We start from the raw sequence: 19,050 nt of genomic DNA on the forward strand, positions 1-19,050 counted from the left end.
ACTGCGATTTTTTTTGCTATGTGTATCAAGTTAAGAACTCTCATAGTGTTATCTCTTGCTTCTCTATTAGTGATGAATCCTACTTGATCCAAATGAATCAAACAATGTAGATGTTGTGATAGGCAAGAAGCTAGTATCTGTAACGCTCCTGCGTTTCATGTATGGTGTGGATTTTCAGCTGCAGAAATATTCCACTTCAGTAGTCATGTAAGAGAGATGCTGAGATACCATTCCCAACCTCAATGACTCATCATGTGTGGAAGGTCTTAATTCAGCTAGTAAATACACACACTCAACAAGCTGGTTCCTAGAGTGACTTTATGTATGTAGTAACACAGTGTTGAATGGAGGTGGTAGGTGACAGACACTTGAAGGTAAGACAGTAGCAGATGGATGCAGGTAGGTTTAGCAATCCTGTATGGTAGCAGATGACAGAGTAGCAGGTGGACATACAAGAGAGATCAACCCAGTGCAGGAATAAGTAGCAGTAGTCTTAAGAGCTAGCAATCTAGATATGCAGATGTGATAAATAGTCTTTACTATGCAGAGCTAGATAGTGTAAGCTTAGTATAAGTTTATAGAGGGTTCCCCTGCGGGGTACTTAGCACTAATAGCAATACAGCCGAAGGTTGGTTCAGGAGGAGCGGATGATCCAGAAGCGGGATACAGGGATCAGCGCAGCGAGGTTCCGTCAGCGAGGTATGCTTGCAAGCACGAAAGCTTCAAGCCAAGTTAGCATCCAGGTAAGGGTGTTTGAACGAACCCATGTGAGTGGGAGCCGGTGATCTAAATAGCCATCCAGTCCGGCGCTGAGTGATGACAGCATCAGTCTTAAAGGGAAACACACCTATATGTGTTTCTTCTATCTAGGTAGATGGAAATCACCCGGAAATAATGTGATAGGAGGCACTGAGAGTGCCAGAACCTTACAGTACCCCCCCCATAAGGCTGGCTCCGGAAGGCCTCTAAGGCTGGTTGTCGATATAAGAATCGGAAAAGACTGGTTGCCGATACGAGAATCGGATAACACTGGTTGCCGATACGAGAATCGGATAAGACTGGTTGCTGATACGAGAATCGGATAATACTGGTTGCCGATACGAGAATCGGATAAGACTGGTTGCCGATACGAGAATCGGATGAGACTGGTTGCCGATGCGAGAATCGGATGAAACTGGTTGCCGATGCGAGAATCGGATGAGACTGGTTGCCGAAACGAGAATCGGATAAGACTGGTTGCCGATACGAGAATCGGAAAATACTGGTTGCCGATACGAGAATCGGATGAGACTGGTTTCCGATATGAAAATCTGAAAAAAAAAAAATGGTTGCCGATATGAGAATCGGATAATACTGGTTGCCGATACGAGAATCGGATGAGACTGGTTTCCGATATGAAAATCGGAAAAAAAAAAATGGTTGCCGATATGAGAATCGGATCAGGTTGGTAACCGATCTGAGAATCGGATCACTTGTTGCCGATATGAGAATCGGATCAGGTTGGTAACCGATGTGAGAATCGGATCACTTGTTGTTAGGGTGTCTGCTACATGAACCCCTCACTAGAATCGGACGCATAACCATCCGAAGTAATCCTAGTAGTCCTAGCAACCAATGCTTCTTCAAACATCCTCAGATCCTTCCTACATACCACCGTGCCATAAGAAGCGCGTACGCAGTCAGGTGCAAGAATCTCAATATTTTCATTGGAAGCTAAAAATGTGCTTGCAAAAATAGGAGTATCCTCAGGAGGTGGTACAGGAGGTTTTTTAGAACGTGGTATCAAGTTCACTGGAGTTGAAGGAATATCTATTCCAATATTTGTTAATTTCTGGGTGTCCTTCTCTGATATAGAACGGGGACAGGGCTGGCAACAGCCTTGATAATTTCCAGGCTGTTTTTCAGGGAAGACCCTTCGGATTCGCCTGGCCTCCATTGGGAGAGCCTTAGGCCTATGGGGTCTGGTTGGGCAGAATGTAATGAAATGTCCCCCTTCACCACAATAAAAACAAAGGCCACAGATTCTCCTGTGATCTCTTTTTTCTTGTAAGGACAACCTAGTATGTATGGCACCAATCTCCATAGGCTCCTCATCCATCTCTGTAGGATCAGGGTCCAAATGGGATGTGTCAGAGTGACAAGGCTGACTGTTTAAGGCAGGCTTGGACCATGACCAGGCAGGATCACCATATTTATTAGGTTTCCTTTTTTCCCTAGGTAGCCGGGGTCTGTGGTTACCTGGAGCGGGTTTAGGAGTGGGGTCATTGGCCGAAATCCGAGAAGAACTGGATAATGGCATTCCCATTTTTTCAGACTTCCTTTCTCGTAGTCTTCTATCTATGGTGATACTGAGTTGTATCAATGCATCCAGGGTTTTTGGCAGATCCGCTCGGGCGAGCTCGTCTTTAACGGCTTCTGATAGGCCAAGCCTAAATTGGGTTTTCAGAGATGCATCATTCCATTCTGAATCAAGGGTCCATCTCTTGAATTCTGCGACAAAGTCTTCCACAGGTCTCCCACCTTGGTTCAAGGATCTTAATTGAAAATCGGCAGTACTCTGCCTATTGGGATCATCATATAGGCTAGTAAGTTCTGCTAGAAACAAGGCATAGGAGCTGAGAAGCTGGTCGTTTTTCTCAAAAAGAGAGTCTGCCCAGGCCCGAGGATCGCCTGTTAGGTAAGAAATATTAGTACAAACCTTAATATGATCAGTAAGGTAGGTACGGGGTCTTAACAAGAAAAGTAACTCACATGCGTTTTTAAATTCGCGAAATTTTTTGCGATCGCCTGTAAATACCAAAGGGGGATTTATCTTGGGTTCAGGGGACTGAGCAGAGGTAAGTTGTGTCAGTCTAATTACCTGCTGCGACAGAGCCTGATTGTCTTCTTTTAATTCAGCAAGTGCGTGTATTAACGCAGTTACTTGCTGTTTTAATTGTGTCACCTGAGTGGTTATTTCTGCTGAATCCCTTTGTAGGTTCGTTCAATCTGTAACGCTCCTGCGTTTCATGTATGGTGTGGATTTTCAGCTGCAGAAATATTCCACTTCAGTAGTCATGTAAGAGAGATGCTGAGATACCATTCCCAACCTCAATGACTCATCATGTGTGGAAGGTCTTAATTCAGCTAGTAAATACACACACTCAACAAGCTGGTTCCTAGAGTGACTTTATGTATGTAGTAACACAGTGTTGAATGGAGGTGGTAGGTGACAGACACTTGAAGGTAAGACAGTAGCAGATGGATGCAGGTAGGTTTAGCAATCCTGTATGGTAGCAGATGACAGAGTAGCAGGTGGACATACAAGAGAGATCAACCCAGTGCAGGAATAAGTAGCAGTAGTCTTAAGAGCTAGCAATCTAGATATGCAGATGTGATAAATAGTCTTTACTATGCAGAGCTAGATAGTGTAAGCTTAGTATAAGTTTATAGAGGGTTCCCCTGCGGGGTACTTAGCACTAATAGCAATACAGCCGAAGGTTGGTTCAGGAGGAGCGGATGATACAGAAGCGGGATACAGGGATCAGCGCAGCGAGGTTCCGTCAGCGAGGTATGCTTGCAAGCACGAAAGCTTCAAGCCAAGTTAGCATCCAGGTAAGGGTGTTTGAACGAATCCATGTGAGTGAGAGCCGGTGATCTAAATAGCCATCTAGTCCAGCGCTGAGTGATGACAGCATCAGTCTTAAAGGGAAACACACCTATATGTGTTTCTTCTATCTAGGTAGATGGAAATCACCCGGAAATAATGTGATAGGAGGCACTGAGAGTGCCAGAACCTTACAGTATCTTGGTAAAGATTTTTACCTCTATGTTGAGTAATGAAATAGGTCTTTAGCTTCCACATAGAGTCAAATCTTTACCATCTTTAGGGATAATTGTAACATGTGCCCTCAACGTATCTCTACTAAAAGCACAGTTAGATCCTAATTCAATAAATAGTTTTACTAGGTAAGGTCCCAGTATTGGAAAATAGGTTTTATAATATTGAAGAGTAAAACCATCTGGCCCTGGTGCCTTACCCATTTTCATCTTATTCAGAGTTTGTTGCACTTCTATCAGTGCTATTGGTAAGTCCATTTCTTCACAAATTTCCGATGAAAGGGTGGGGAGTTGTGATTTAGCCAAATATTCCTCAATCTGAGCTATCCCCGGTCTACGATCTGGGAGATTATATAATGCAGAATAGTAATCTCTAAAGGTCTGTACAATCTGTTTGGGGAGTAGCAGTTTACCACCTTTAGGGGACGAAATTTGAGGAATATATGTAGCTGCTCTCATATCTTTTCTGCCCTCGCTAAGAGTTTCCCACATTTATTACCTGATTCATATCCCAGTTTACGACTTCTCTGTGCAGCCGCCTTAGCTTTATATTGCAGTAGATCCGTGATTTGCATCCAAAGGGATATTGCCTCTCTCTCCAACTTAGTAGTTAGTGTCTGTTTATGCCTGCTTTCTATGTCATGTAGGGAAGAAGGGAGCGACAACAATTTCCGCTCCCGTTCCTTTTTTACTCTGGAACCGTGCTTGATCAACACCCCTCTTATTACTGTTTTGTGTGCTTCCCACAAAATTCCAAGATCAGCTTCAGGGGTATCATTTACCTGGAAATAGAACCAAAGTTCTATTTCTCTGGTATCTGTAACAAACTCTCATTCAATCTCCAGAACCGATTCGCGACGGATGCGGTTTCAGAGAGTGAATAAAGTAACGTGATCGGCGCATGGTCCGACCATGTTATATTTCCAATTTCAACATTTTGTACTGCATGCAGAAACATGTATAATCTCTTTCTCCATCATGTTGTAAACGCCAGGCATCTATAAGTTGGAGTCTATTTAATGCTTGAGAAATATGCTTATTGATTCTAGGGGGGATCGATAAAAATCCAGTTGAAGTATCCACTGTTGGAATCAATGGAACATTTAAAACTCCCCCTAGGATCAATTGTCCCTCTACGAAGTCTACAAAACTATTTAATGTTCGTGAGAAAAAAGGTTCTTGTCAGCTATGGGGTGCATATATAGTTGCCAAAGTCACCATTGTTCCATTTATCGAACCTTTAGCAAAAGCATATCGTCCTCTCGAATCTAATAGGTCCTCCTTCAAGGCCCAAGACAATCTATTTGCAATAAGTATAGTAACCCCCTTAGATTTGGAACAAACATTAGTAGAATGATATCCTACTGGAAAATATTTATTTTTAAGGATAGGAATTTTATCCTCTCTAAAATGCGTCTCTTGAATGAGTGCTACGTCCGCATGCATCTGTCTCAGCTCATTTAATTACATATGTATTTTTTCAGGTATCTTTAACCCTCTTAAATTTAGTGAAACTACCTTTATGTCTGCCAATGGTCAAAAAAAAAAAGAAAAAAGGGGGAAAGAAAACCCCCAGAGAAATAAAAAAGAAAGAGAAAAAACTTCCCCTAAGAAAGCTACTAAAATATCTAATTGTTATTTGCACGCACACTCCACTCCAAAAAGATGAGCGTAATCCTATTTGGGGTCATGGCCTAGCATAGACTCAGGGTGAGGCCTCGGCCCCTCTCTCCCCGACCTAATCCTAATCCTAATCCCTATGAAAAGATACCCGTTAAACCCACTTAATATCTGGTTTAACCTTTTTTGATCCACTCATACTCTATCCATACAAAAAAAATGAATTAACCAAGTTGGGTAGTAAAAATATAACAGTTCATCGATATATAATCCATATTCATCATTGTCCTTTGTTTCTTTAAATAAACATATAGATCTCTCCCATCTCCAACTCATAAGGGGTAGGGGATGAGAAGAAAAAAATCCTCATAAAGTGCATAAAACCCCCCCCCCCCCCCTTCCTCAAAAAAAAAAAAGAAAGGTGCAATCCCAAGAAATACAGCTACTGCAGGGAAAAAATACAAATCTTGTTAGCCCTTTCTCATAGTATGAAAAAAAAAAAAAAGAGTGCATATAAGTGTTAAAAAAGTGCAAGAACACCAAACTGTGCATGTATGCAAGACTGCAGCCAAGGACAAAAAAGATAAAGTGAAGTCTCAAAGGAAGAAGCTGTTGCTGGGTGATTCAATCATAAGAAGTGTGGAGCTTAAAGAAAATGGTTTTGTGAGATGTCTCCCTGGTGCTACTGCTAGACGAGATAGAAGACGTATTATTAATATTGTTAAGCAAGCAAAGCAGGAAGGGGACGTGGATGTTCTTGTCCATCTAGGGACAAATGACCTGGCTTGCAATGAAGTGTCAGAGGTGAAAAAATCTTTTATCACACTTGGTAATGACGTACAGGATTTTGCATCCACCATTTCATTTTCTGAAGTTCTGCCTGTGCATAATGTTCAGAATGATAGGCAGAGGCGCATAAAGGAGTTTAACATATGGCTTAGTAAATGGTGTCAAGAGCAAGGATTTGGCTTTGTTTCTCATGATAGCTCTACTTGGAATAGAAAGGAACTGTACAAAAAAGATGGTTTGCATCTTTTTCTCAAAGGAACAAATGTACTTAGTGAACAACTCCAAGAATTTGCGAAAGAGTATTTAAACTAGGAAGGGGGGGCAAAAGAGTGGAAATACAAGAGTCCAATTGCCCCCCGAAACAATGCCAGAACAGGTCAGAAGCACAGAGGTTAAGAAATGATAAGCTCAGAGTCCTGTCTACAAATGCTCGCAGTTTAGCTAAAAAAATCAATGAACTTGGGTCAATAATGGCATCTGAGAATGTAGATTTAGTGGTTTAATGAAAGAAATGACTGGGACATAACCATACCAGGGTACTCTTTATACAGAAGAGACAGAGAAGGCAAGAAAGGAGGAGGAGTGGCCCTGTATGTGAAAGATAGCATTAAATCTAACCTAATACATGTTGGTGAGGCCAACATAGAGTCAGTTTGGGTTACGTTGCAGTTTGCTAATCATGCAGTAACTCGTGTAGGTGTGATATATAGACCACCTGGTCAAGTTAAAGAACTAGATGATCTACTAGTTGAAGAAATAGCTAAAATGACAATGAAAGGAGAAATTATCATTATGGGAGATTTCAATCTTCCAGATATAAACTGGAAAACCAAAATAGCAAGTTCTACCAGGAGTACAGATATTCTAAATTCCCTACTGGGGTTGTCTCTGCAACAAGTGGTTGAGGAGCCAACCCAGAGGGAGGCCATTTTGGATTTGGTATTCACAAATGGGAATTCGGTATAAGATGTCATTGTAGGTGAAACCTTGGGATCTAGTGATCACCAGTCAGTGTGGTTTAATATAAGAACTGTGAAAGAGTCACACCACACAAAATCAAAAGTTTTAGATTTTAGAAAAACAGACTTTTCAAAAATGAAATTAGTCATAAATGAGTCCTTATCAGACTGGAACGGATTACATGGAGTCCAGGAGAAATGGGACTACTTAAAAGGTGCATTATTGAAGGCAACAGAAAATTGCATTAGACTTGTCAGTAAAAGCAAAAAAAGGAAGAGACCACTGTGGTACTCAGCAGAAGTGGCCCAAATCATTAAAAATAAAAAGCTAGCATTTTGTAATTATAAAAAAACCCAGAGCAATGAAGATAAGGAAATCTACAAGATTAGGCAGAAAGAGGCCAAGCAAGTTATAAGAACTTCTAAAGCGCAGGCAGAAGAAAAACTAGCTCAGTCTATGTAAAAGGGGGATAAGACATCATTGTCCTTTGTTTCTTTAAATAAACATATAGATCTCTCCCATCTCCAACTCATAAGGGGTAGGGGATGAGAAGAAAAAAATCCTCATAAAGTGCATAAAACCCCCCCCCCCCCCTTCCTCAAAAAAAAAAAAGAAAGGTGCAATCCCAAGAAATACAGCTACTGCAGGGAAAAAATACAAATCTTGTTAGCCCTTTCTCATAGTATGAAAAAAAAAAAAAAGAGTGCATATAAGTGTTAAAAAAGTGCAAGAACACCAAACTGTGCATGTATGCAAGACTGCAGCCAAGGACAAAAAAGATAAAGTGAAGTCTCAAAGGAAGAAGCTGTTGCTGGGTGATTCAATCATAAGAAGTGTGGAGCTTAAAGAAAATGGTTTTGTGAGATGTCTCCCTGGTGCTACTGCTAGACGAGATAGAAGACGTATTATTAATATTGTTAAGCAAGCAAAGCAGGAAGGGGACGTGGATGTTCTTGTCCATCTAGGGACAAATGACCTGGCTTGCAATGAAGTGTCAGAGGTGAAAAAATCTTTTATCACACTTGGTAATGACGTACAGGATTTTGCATCCACCATTTCATTTTCTGAAGTTCTGCCTGTGCATAATGTTCAGAATGATAGGCAGAGGCGCATAAAGGAGTTTAACATATGGCTTAGTAAATGGTGTCAAGAGCAAGGATTTGGCTTTGTTTCTCATGATAGCTCTACTTGGAATAGAAAGGAACTGTACAAAAAAGATGGTTTGCATCTTTTTCTCAAAGGAACAAATGTACTTAGTGAACAACTCCAAGAATTTGCGAAAGAGTATTTAAACTAGGAAGGGGGGGCAAAAGAGTGGAAATACAAGAGTCCAATTGCCCCCCGAAACAATGCCAGAACAGGTCAGAAGCACAGAGGTTAAGAAATGATAAGCTCAGAGTCCTGTCTACAAATGCTCGCAGTTTAGCTAAAAAAATCAATGAACTTGGGTCAATAATGGCATCTGAGAATGTAGATTTAGTGGTTTAATGAAAGAAATGACTGGGACATAACCATACCAGGGTACTCTTTATACAGAAGAGACAGAGAAGGCAAGAAAGGAGGAGGAGTGGCCCTGTATGTGAAAGATAGCATTAAATCTAACCTAATACATGTTGGTGAGGCCAACATAGAGTCAGTTTGGGTTACGTTGCAGTTTGCTAATCATGCAGTAACTCGTGTAGGTGTGATATATAGACCACCTGGTCAAGTTAAAGAACTAGATGATCTACTAGTTGAAGAAATAGCTAAAATGACAATGAAAGGAGAAATTATCATTATGGGAGATTTCAATCTTCCAGATATAAACTGGAAAACCAAAATAGCAAGTTCTACCAGGAGTACAGATATTCTAAATTCCCTACTGGGGTTGTCTCTGCAACAAGTGGTTGAGGAGCCAACCCAGAGGGAGGCCATTTTGGATTTGGTATTCACAAATGGGAATTCGGTATAAGATGTCATTGTAGGTGAAACCTTGGGATCTAGTGATCACCAGTCAGTGTGGTTTAATATAAGAACTGTGAAAGAGTCACACCACACAAAATCAAAAGTTTTAGATTTTAGAAAAACAGACTTTTCAAAAATGAAATTAGTCATAAATGAGTCCTTATCAGACTGGAACGGATTACATGGAGTCCAGGAGAAATGGGACTACTTAAAAGGTGCATTATTGAAGGCAACAGAAAATTGCATTAGACTTGTCAGTAAAAGCAAAAAAAGGAAGAGACCACTGTGGTACTCAGCAGAAGTGGCCCAAATCATTAAAAATAAAAAGCTAGCATTTTGTAATTATAAAAAAACCCAGAGCAATGAAGATAAGGAAATCTACAAGATTAGGCAGAAAGAGGCCAAGCAAGTTATAAGAACTTCTAAAGCGCAGGCAGAAGAAAAACTAGCTCAGTCTATGTAAAAGGGGGATAAGACATTCTTCAGATATATAAATGAAAAAAGGAAATTAAAACAAGGAATAACTAAATTACAAACAAAGGACGGAAGGTATGTAGAAGAGAATAAAGGGCTAGCCGACTGCCTTAATGAATACTTCTGTTCAGTTTTTACAGAAGAAAAAGAAGGAGAAGGACCTCCACTTGAAAGGATGACTAATGAATCGTTTGATGCATGTGTCTTTACAGAAGAAGACGTTCTAAGATTGCTGTCTAAAGTGAAGACAAACAAGTCACAGGGTCCTGATGAGATACACCCAAAATTATTAAAAGAGCTTAGTGGTGAGCTGGCAAAACCATTAACAGATTTATTTAACCAATCTTTAGTAACAGGAGTCGTCCCGGAAGATTGGAAATTGGCAAATGTCGTGCCCATTCACAAGAAAGGTAGTAGGGAGGAATCGAGCAACTATAGACCAGTGAGTCTGACATCAATAGTAGGCAAATTAATGGAAACCCTATTAAAGGATAGGATTGTGGAACATCTTAAATCCCATGGATTGCAAGATGTAAAACAACATGGGTTTACTTCAGGGAGATCATGTCAAACAAATCTTATAGATTTTTTTGACTGGGTGACTAAAATAATAGATGGTGGAGGTGCAGTAGACATTGCATATCTAGATTTTAGTAAGGCTTTTGACACTGTCCCACATAGAAGACTTATCAATAAACTGCAGTCATTGAGCATGGACTCCCATATTGTTGAGTGGATTAGGCAGTGGCTGAGTGACAGACAACAGAGGGTTGTAGTCAATGGAGAACATTCAGAACAAGGTCATGTTACCAGTGGGGTACCTCAGGGATCTGTACTGGGACCAATTTTGTTTAATATCTTCATAAGTGATATTGCAAAAGGCCTCGATGGTAAGGTTTGTCTTTTTGCTAATGACACAAAGATATGTAACAGGGTTGATGTTCCTGGAGGGAAACGCCAAATGGAAAAGGATTTAGGAAAACTAGAAGAATGGTCAGAACTCTGGCAACTGAAATTTAATGTGGATAAGTGCAAGATAATGCACCTGGGGCGTAAAAACCCAAGGGCAGAATATAGAATATTTGACACAGTCCTGACCTCAGTATCTGAGGAAAGGGATTTAGGAGTAATTATTTCAGAAGACTTAAAGGTGGGAAGACAATGTAATAGAGCAGCACGAAATGCCAGCAGAATGCTTGGATGTATAGGGAGAGGTATAAGCAGTAGAAAGAGAGAAGTGCTTATGCCGCTGTACAGAACACTGGTGAGACCTCACTTGGAGTATTGTGCGCAGTACTGGAGGCCATATCTCCAGAAGGATATAGATACTCTAGAGAGAGTTCAGAGAAGAGCTACTAAACTAGTACATGGATTGCAGGAAAAAACTTACCAGGAAAGGTTAAAGGACCTTAACATGTATAGCTTGGAAGAAAGAAGAGACAGAGGGGATATGATAGAAACTTTTAAATACATAAAGGGAATCAACTCGGTAAAGGAGGAGAGCATATTTAAAAGAAGAAAAACTACCACAAGAGGACACAGTTTTAAATTAGAGGGGCAAAGGTTTAAAAGTAATATGAGGAAGTATTACTTTACTGAGAGCTTGGAAGAAAGAAGAGACAGAGGGGATATGATAGAAACTTTTAAATACATAAAGGGAATCAACTCGGTAAAGGAGGAGAGCATATTTAAAAGAAGAAAAACTACCACAAGAGGACACAGTTTTAAATTAGAGGGGCAAAGGTTTAAAAGTAATATGAGGAAGTATTACTTTACTGAGAGAGTAGTGGATGCATGGAATAACCTTCCTGCAGAAGTGGTAGCTGCAAATACAGTGAAGGAGTTTAAGCATGCATGGGATAGGCATAAGGCTATCCTTCATATAAGATAGGGCCAGGGACTATTCATAGGATTCAGATATATTGGGCAGACTAGATGGGCCAAATGGTTCTTATCTGCCGACACATTCTATGTTTCTATGCAAATTGAAGAAAAAAAAAAAAAGTGAAAACCCAGTCGCAAAAGAGGGGGGAGGGGGGTAACCCCCTCCTCCCTTCATTCCACATAAATAATAAAAATATACCAATTCATATATATATATATATATATATATATATATATATATATATATATACCATCAATAATAATCATTGTCTTTTTGTTTTTTATAATTCATTCATAGTGTGCATATGGATCTCTCCCATCTCCAGTACCATGGGGGATAAGAGATACCAAAACAAACAAAAAAAAAAGAGGGGGAAATAAGGGGGTGCATATAAGTGATTAAAGAGTGTAATACTTTATGCAAAAACACCAAATGTGTTAATTGTGTTAGCCACTGGAAACCCCCCCCCCCCCCCCACGTATTAAACATAGGTTCCAACTTTCTATATTTGACCAGTCTTTGGGACAAAGTTTTCCATTTCAACAGGTCTCTTTCTTCTTGTATCTCCTTTCTCTTTTCTACCTACTACCTCACTCCCATCTAACCTCCTCTTCATGTTCCATATCTTTCTTCTCCTCCCTCTTCAAACAGTTCCCAGTCGCATCATTTTTGTGGGTAAGGGAGATCAGCCAGCCAGTTTGGCAACTGTATTTCTTCTATACCCAGAAAGTTGAATAACCTTGGCAAGTCAGTTGGTGTTCGCAAAGTAAAGAAAATCATGTCTTTGCGAAATATAACCGCTAGTGGGTAACTCCAATGATATGTAAACCCCATCTGTCTTGCTCTCTCAAGGACCGGGCGCAACATGGCCTTCCAAAGAAAGATCGCTCTTGATAATATTTTAATTTTAGTTCCATTATGTTCTACTGACCCTTTAGTCCATGCTCCCTGAAGGATCTCCTCTTTCTGTGTATAATGATGTATCTGTAAGGGAAATGTGCATCTTGGAATGCCATCTTGGAATGTTCAGTATCCGGCATATCACATCTCTTGGTCTGCCTGATTCTTTTAGCCTAGGCCCAGGCGCCCTATGGACTCTATCAATTTTCACCACCGTTTGTAGCTGGTCTCCTCCTCCTGAATTCTCTGGCAGACCCCTGAGCCTGAGGTTGTTTCGGCCACGCCCTATCTTCCAGCTCTTCCACGTGCAGTTGTAATGAAGTCGCCAAAGTGCGATAAGCATCTCTTGACTTTTCCAGGGCAAAGACTCTCTGGGTTAGTTCAGAAACCGCTAGCTCTCCTGCCATAACCTTTACTGTCAATTCACCCACCTCTCCTCGGACCCTCTGTATGTCTTTCCTGTAATTTTCCTCCAGTCTAGAAATAAGAGTCTCAATCTCTAGTTTTGTTGGTAATGCACGTAGGAGGGTTTTAATGTCTGGGTCTGCTGCTTCCTCTACCTCTGAGTGCTCCTCCAGGCTCACCAGGTGGGATACTGTTTGCCCTGTTGCCTCCACTCCATCTGGCTGTGCAACTCCCATCTCTTCACTCCGTGTTATTTGGCTTGTGCCTCGTGATGACGCCATCTTGCTTCTCGGGAGCTCGGTCTGAGTGCGGGTAAAGAAGTTCCTTATCTCCTCCGCTTGTATAGGAAAGCGCACATATGCCGGTTTAGCAGATGAGTGGATCTTTTGTTTCTTCCCCGCTGACATATCGGTGTAAGTTAGCTAGACACGCTTCGTTCAGGGAGAGAGCCTCCTGGAGCTCATGCTGAGCACCTCCTCACCCCGCCATACCATAGCCACGCCCCCCCCCCAGCAACCCGTTATAATACATTTCAAACCTACATGGACGTAAAAAAATGTGCAGAGATTAAATATAAAATGATATTTGATCGCCTCAATTTTCAATCCCCCTGGCGCTTTGGCACCTTCTTTGAAGGTGTTCCGTGACAAGGTCTTGAGAGACCTTGATTGAATGAAAATCCGCAAAGGTAGGATGAATTAGGATTTGGAGGCTGGTCTAGACTCTCTGTGTAACAACAAAGACTTAGTCATACGACCAGCAGATAAGGGGGGTGGGATAGTGACCCTTGATAGGTGTGATTACAGTAATCCCCCGCTCCATCGGGGTTCAGTTTTTGCGGTCCCGGTAATTCGCGTTTTTTTTTGTAATGTTATTTTACTATATAAATCATTAAAAATTGAATATTTTTGTGTTTTCCATAGCTCTTGCTATGTCTCTCAGTATCTTTTATGTGTTTAAATGAGTTTCTATTGTTTGAAAAGTGTGTTTAAAGACCTTAAAATGCACAGTGACAGTAAAATAAACATGCCTACAATGCATTTTTATAGGGTTATTCTATTTCGCGGAATTTCACTTTTCGCGGCTGGGTCCGGAACGTAACCCCCGCAATGGAGGGGGGTTTACTGTATATATGGCTGAGATGTAAAAAATTGTGGGAGATCGTTCATCTTCCATCTAATCCAGTGGCCAAATATAAGAAAGAATTGAAAATCATTACCACTAAAGGGTTTAAATTAAATATCCTGAATAAGAAGGAAAATGCGTTCTTGCTGCCTAAGTCACCACGTACCCCCATTATTTATTATCTTCCCAAGATACACAAGAAACAAATTGACTCTTACCTTCACCCTCTGGTGCAAAAAAATGCCCTCATTTATGAAGGACACTTGACACATTATCAACTTACTGTCAGAATATACGCCTAAAGAGGGACTGTGGTTGGTGACAGCAGATGTCACCTCGTTTCACACGATCATTCCCCATTACTTATTTAGCTGTGGTTCGGTTCTTTGTGCATAGAGACTCGGGTTTACCTGATAGACACATAAACTTTATTATGGAGGTATAAGAATTTTCATCGACACATAACTATTTCTGGTTTGATGACCAGTTTTTTCATCAGGAAAGGGGTGTTGCTATGGGGGCCAAATATGCCCCTAATTTGGAAAATCTCTTTATGGCCCAGTGGGAGGAGGAGGTCATCTATGCCCAACAAAGACCTCAAATTCTGTTATGGGCAAGGTATATAGATGACATCCTCCTCCTATGGGATGGAGAGGGTTCCGATTTGACTCAGTTTATGAGTTTTTTTAACACAAATAATAGAGGGATACATTTTATCTATGTGGCCAGTCAGGAGAAGATACATTTTTTGGACCTGACTATTTCAAATAGAGGGGATCATTTCATAACTACCACTTTAAACCTACCGACAGGAATTCCTATATTCCTGTAGATAGCTGTGTTTATGGTTTGTGGTTGCAATCGGTGCCTAAGAGCCAATATATGAGGCTGAGGCGTAACTGTACAGAGATGAGTGAGTTTCTGACCCAAGCTGGGATCTTGACTGGGAGATTTGGGAAAAAGGGATATGATCTTCCTTTTCTAAGTGACACTTTGAACCAGGTCCCACAGATGAATAGGGTGGATCTCCTTAAGGAGAAGTCCCGCAAGAACAGGGTAATTCTTCACCTATGATTGCCTTCATCACTACCTTTTCCACACAATATAGAGGTGTTAAACGCCTCATTCAAAAACACTGGCATATTTTGGGTAACGATCGACTGTTGGGTAAGGTTTTGCCTGATAGGCCTCAGGTAGTCGTCAGAGGTGCTTCCTTTCTTAGGGATAAAATTGCCCCTAATATACTTAACCCTCGTATTGAAAGAGTTTCTTACACAACCTTACTGGTTATCACCAATGTAGAAGATGTCAGGTGTGTTCAATCAATGACTTTAAAGAAAAGAGGACTAATCAATTTATATCCACCAGTACAGCAGGAGAGTTTATAATCAAGCCCTTTATTACATGTTCAAGTACCGGGGTTGTGTATTTATTGCAATGCCCATGTGGGCTTCAATATGTGGGCAGAACTAAACGCCGCTATTGGTCTAGCTCAATAAGCATATTAATACGGTAACATCAGAAAGGGCTTTAAGCATCATTCTGTATTCAAGAATTACCTGTTGGTACATAACAAAGACCCCATTAATACCATCTTTTTGGGGATAGATAAGTATAGTCCCCATTGGAGAAGGGGCTAATTTTAACGCTGATGTTTACTACGTTGCTGTAAGTGTAATTTCATAATAATAAAAATAATAAAAATATGGTACGTTTTACACTATTGCGGATTTGTTGTTATATTCCATGGGGAGTGTCACTCCTTTGAGAGGCGAAGAAGTGTGACCAGTGAATGGAAATCTTATAGGAGATTCATCTGTCTGCCTATCCCTTCGGTGACCCAAGGCCCTGGCTGTGTTAAAGCCTCAAAGTGCTGTGGACCTTTTGAGGTCTATATATCTGATAAGCAGATTATCCTGTTTTTGGTGGAGGATTTCACTTTGGATGGTGGAGGAATATCAATTTATGAGGAAGAATTAAGTTTCAAATTGTGTTGGACACTTTTATGCAATATATGCACTGGATTCACATTAGTGCAGATGGACTGTCTTTATTATTAATATTTATAGTTAATGTTGTAATTTTTTATATTATCTGTTTTCACACAGCGCAACTTTTTTATGGTTAATTTATGTATTGGTGTATATTTCACATTTGAGTTGCTGTTCTTGTTTGTTTATATAGCGCAGTTATACCTTTTTTTGTTACATGGACACACAGTTACCTGCAAGGAGAGAGCAGTGCGCTGAGATGGTTTTCCCACAAGTCCCTGCTCTTTGCGCTTCTTGAACTTGCGAAAGTATTCCTGAATCAAGAAGGTGGCATAAAACTTCCCCACGGTGACCTCGTCATCTGCAGGAGAAGAATAGTAAGATTAGAAAGGAATGAGAACAGCCACAGCATTTATGCTCTTCACAGATTGCTAGGCATGGGTGCAGGGCTGGTGCAAGGATTTTGACACCCTGGGCGTAACCTTTTTTTGCCTTCCCCCCCATTGGCTCTGCCCCTGACTTTTATCCCCTTCATGATCAGGGCATTTTTTTTGCTATTCAGCACTGTGCTACCTTAACTGGCAACTGCTGTTACACTTGTATGTAAAATATAATACAATGCATAGTTATGGGTAATGTTCATGTTCCTGTAAACTGAGAATTTATATAGTTAATTGCCATAGCCACTGTTTATTTGGCCTCTGTATAGCTGGTTAAAGCAGTAGTGAACTGCATTAAAAAAAAAAAATCAGGCAGTTTTAAGTAATTTTGTGCTAGGACGTAATGTATACTAGCACATCATTACAGACTTACCTGAATACAAAGCCCTCCAGCAACACATTGTCACTGCTGAAGGTGCTTCCATCTTCATCTGGGTTTGCGGGTTTCAGAGATACGAATGGTCAAACCGGCGAAGTCGCTGGTATGCCGTTCCTTCAGAGCGCATGCTCTTGCACTTTTAGGAGATTTTTACTGTACCTATAGATAAGCTTTACTATAGGCTTACCTGTAGGTAAAAATCATTCATGGAAATTTTCTCCCACTTCAATATACTGCCGACTAGAGGTTATTTTGGTTATTGCACCATCTTTTTCTGTGTTCCCTCACATTTTTATGATGTATTTCCCCTTCCGCTTACATTGTCTGTATGGGATAAGAGATGGCAGCTTGTCTTTAGGCCATATATAATCTGCTCGCACCTAGGAACTGGGAACGCATTTACCATGTATTGACCTGCAAATACCGTCCTTTCATTCATCAGCTACATCCTGTTGTCTGCTGTAACCTGCCTTTAACCACTTGCCGACTGCTCACAGTAATCCTACTGCGGCAGTGCGGCTCCCCTGGGTCCAGCGACGTAGACCTACGTCGCTGGACTCCTATTGATTTTGGCGACGCGCTCCCGCTGTGTTTAGACACAGCGGGAGTCGGGCCGGAGGAGGAGAGGCGGAGTTTGCCTCCTCCCTTCCCCGATCGCTGGGGAAACTGTGGGAAGACCCGCCTGCTTATGTAAACAAAGCAGGCGGATCTTCCAAGTGATCAAAAAAGCAATGGGATTTCCAGTCACTACTTACCTTTCTTCCAAGTGACAGACAGGAGGAGATGACAGGATTCAGCATAGCTGAACCTGCAATCTCGGTCACAGAACCCCCCCAACACACACACACACACCCAGTAAGCATGAGGCATACATTTAACCCACTGATCACCCATAGGGTTAACCCCTTCCCTGCCAGTGTCATTATTACAGTAACAGTGCATATTTTTAGCGCTGATTACTGTAGTAATGTCACTGGTTCCCCCAAAAGTGTCAAAAATGTCAGTTAGGGGTCCAATCTGTCCGCCGCAATGTTGCAGTCCCGCAAAAAATCGCAGATCGCCGCCATAACTAGTAAAAAAACAAAAACTATAAAAATGACATAAAACTTTCCCGTAGTTAGTAAACGTAATAACTTTTGCGCAAAGCAATCAAAATACGCTTATTGCAATTTTTTTTACCAAAAATATGAAGCAGAAAACAAATTGGCCTAAAATGTTAAAAAATTTGGATTTTTAATTTTTTTTTGTGAAAAAGATTGTTTTTTTTTCTTAAATATTCGCTCTTTTTTTGTTTATAGTGCAAAAATTAAAAATCGCACAATTGATCAAATACCACCAAAAGAAAGCTCTATTTGTGGGAAAAAAGGATGTAAATTTTGTTTGGGTACATCGTCGCACGACTGCGCAATTGTGCGTTAAAATAACAACAGTGCCGAATCACAAAATAGGGCCTGGTCAGGAAGGGAGTAAAATCTTCCGGGGGGCAAAAGGGGTTAATAAAGCTCTTCATGGATAAGAAAGGGTATTTGCAGTGATAGTATCTGCTTATACAGGCCAGGCATAGCGGTTTCAGCAAGGGATAAGCCACTAATACAACAGTTGGAGTCAGAATAGTCAAAACATTATAGAATTCCTACAGCCTGCTGTGTATATGTTTGTGTCCAATCTGCAATCATGCTCAGTGTCATCTGCCACCTTGCGAAAGCATGTGGCCACACAAGCTTATTGCACTTCACCTGTAAATGTTTAAAAATGTTTCTCTGCATTGGACTGTGTTGTCCCACCTTTCTAAGCTGCTGTTTGTCTTCTTAAAGACACAGTAATTATTGATCAACCAGCTGATCTAAGAGACTCCATAGATCACCTATCTGCAGAATACGAATGCTACCAGTGGCTATCTGCCAAATACACGGCTTTCTTAACCACTTGCTGACCGCCGCATGACTATTTACTGTGGTAGTCAGCCCTCTACAGGCAAACCGATGTAGGGCTACTTCGCTCATACCCGCCGCTCTGGGGCGCGCTCCCACGTGCCCCCGCTGATGGCTTGATTGGGTTGAGAACCGATCAGTCATCAGGTCCAGGCCAATGATTTTTGGTCTGGACCTGTTGATCGGTCCTGCCCAATCAGATACTGATCTGTGCCTGTGAAATGTAAACACAGGCACAGAAAAGACCTGCTCTCCCCTTCCATGATCCTTTTTGGATTCATCGAGAGGAGAGAGCACATCTAAACTGTGAGTACTGCACCAGCACACCCACACACACTTAGTTAGGCACACTTAACCTCCGATCGCCCCCCCAGTTAACCCCACTTAA

At 41.1% G+C, this 19,050-nt stretch overlaps 1 protein-coding gene across 7 annotated transcripts in view; it reads right to left on the reverse strand.

The window, feature by feature from the left end:
- The window catches only part of CACNA1C (calcium voltage-gated channel subunit alpha1 C), an 800,624-nt gene that overhangs the window by 94,546 nt on the left and 687,028 nt on the right, over nt 1-19,050 (reverse strand). For all 7 annotated transcript variants that reach the window (XM_082255705.1, XM_082255709.1, XM_082255707.1 and 4 more), the window contains one exon: nt 16,146-16,273. In XM_082255705.1, coding sequence (XP_082111831.1) covers nt 16,146-16,273 — 128 coding nt within the window. The remainder of the gene's footprint in view (nt 1-16,145; nt 16,274-19,050) is intronic.

Source organism: Pelophylax lessonae (assembly GCF_965119305.1).
Source record: "Pelophylax lessonae genome assembly, chromosome: 4".
NCBI classification, from domain to species: Eukaryota; Metazoa; Chordata; class Amphibia; order Anura; family Ranidae; genus Pelophylax; species Pelophylax lessonae.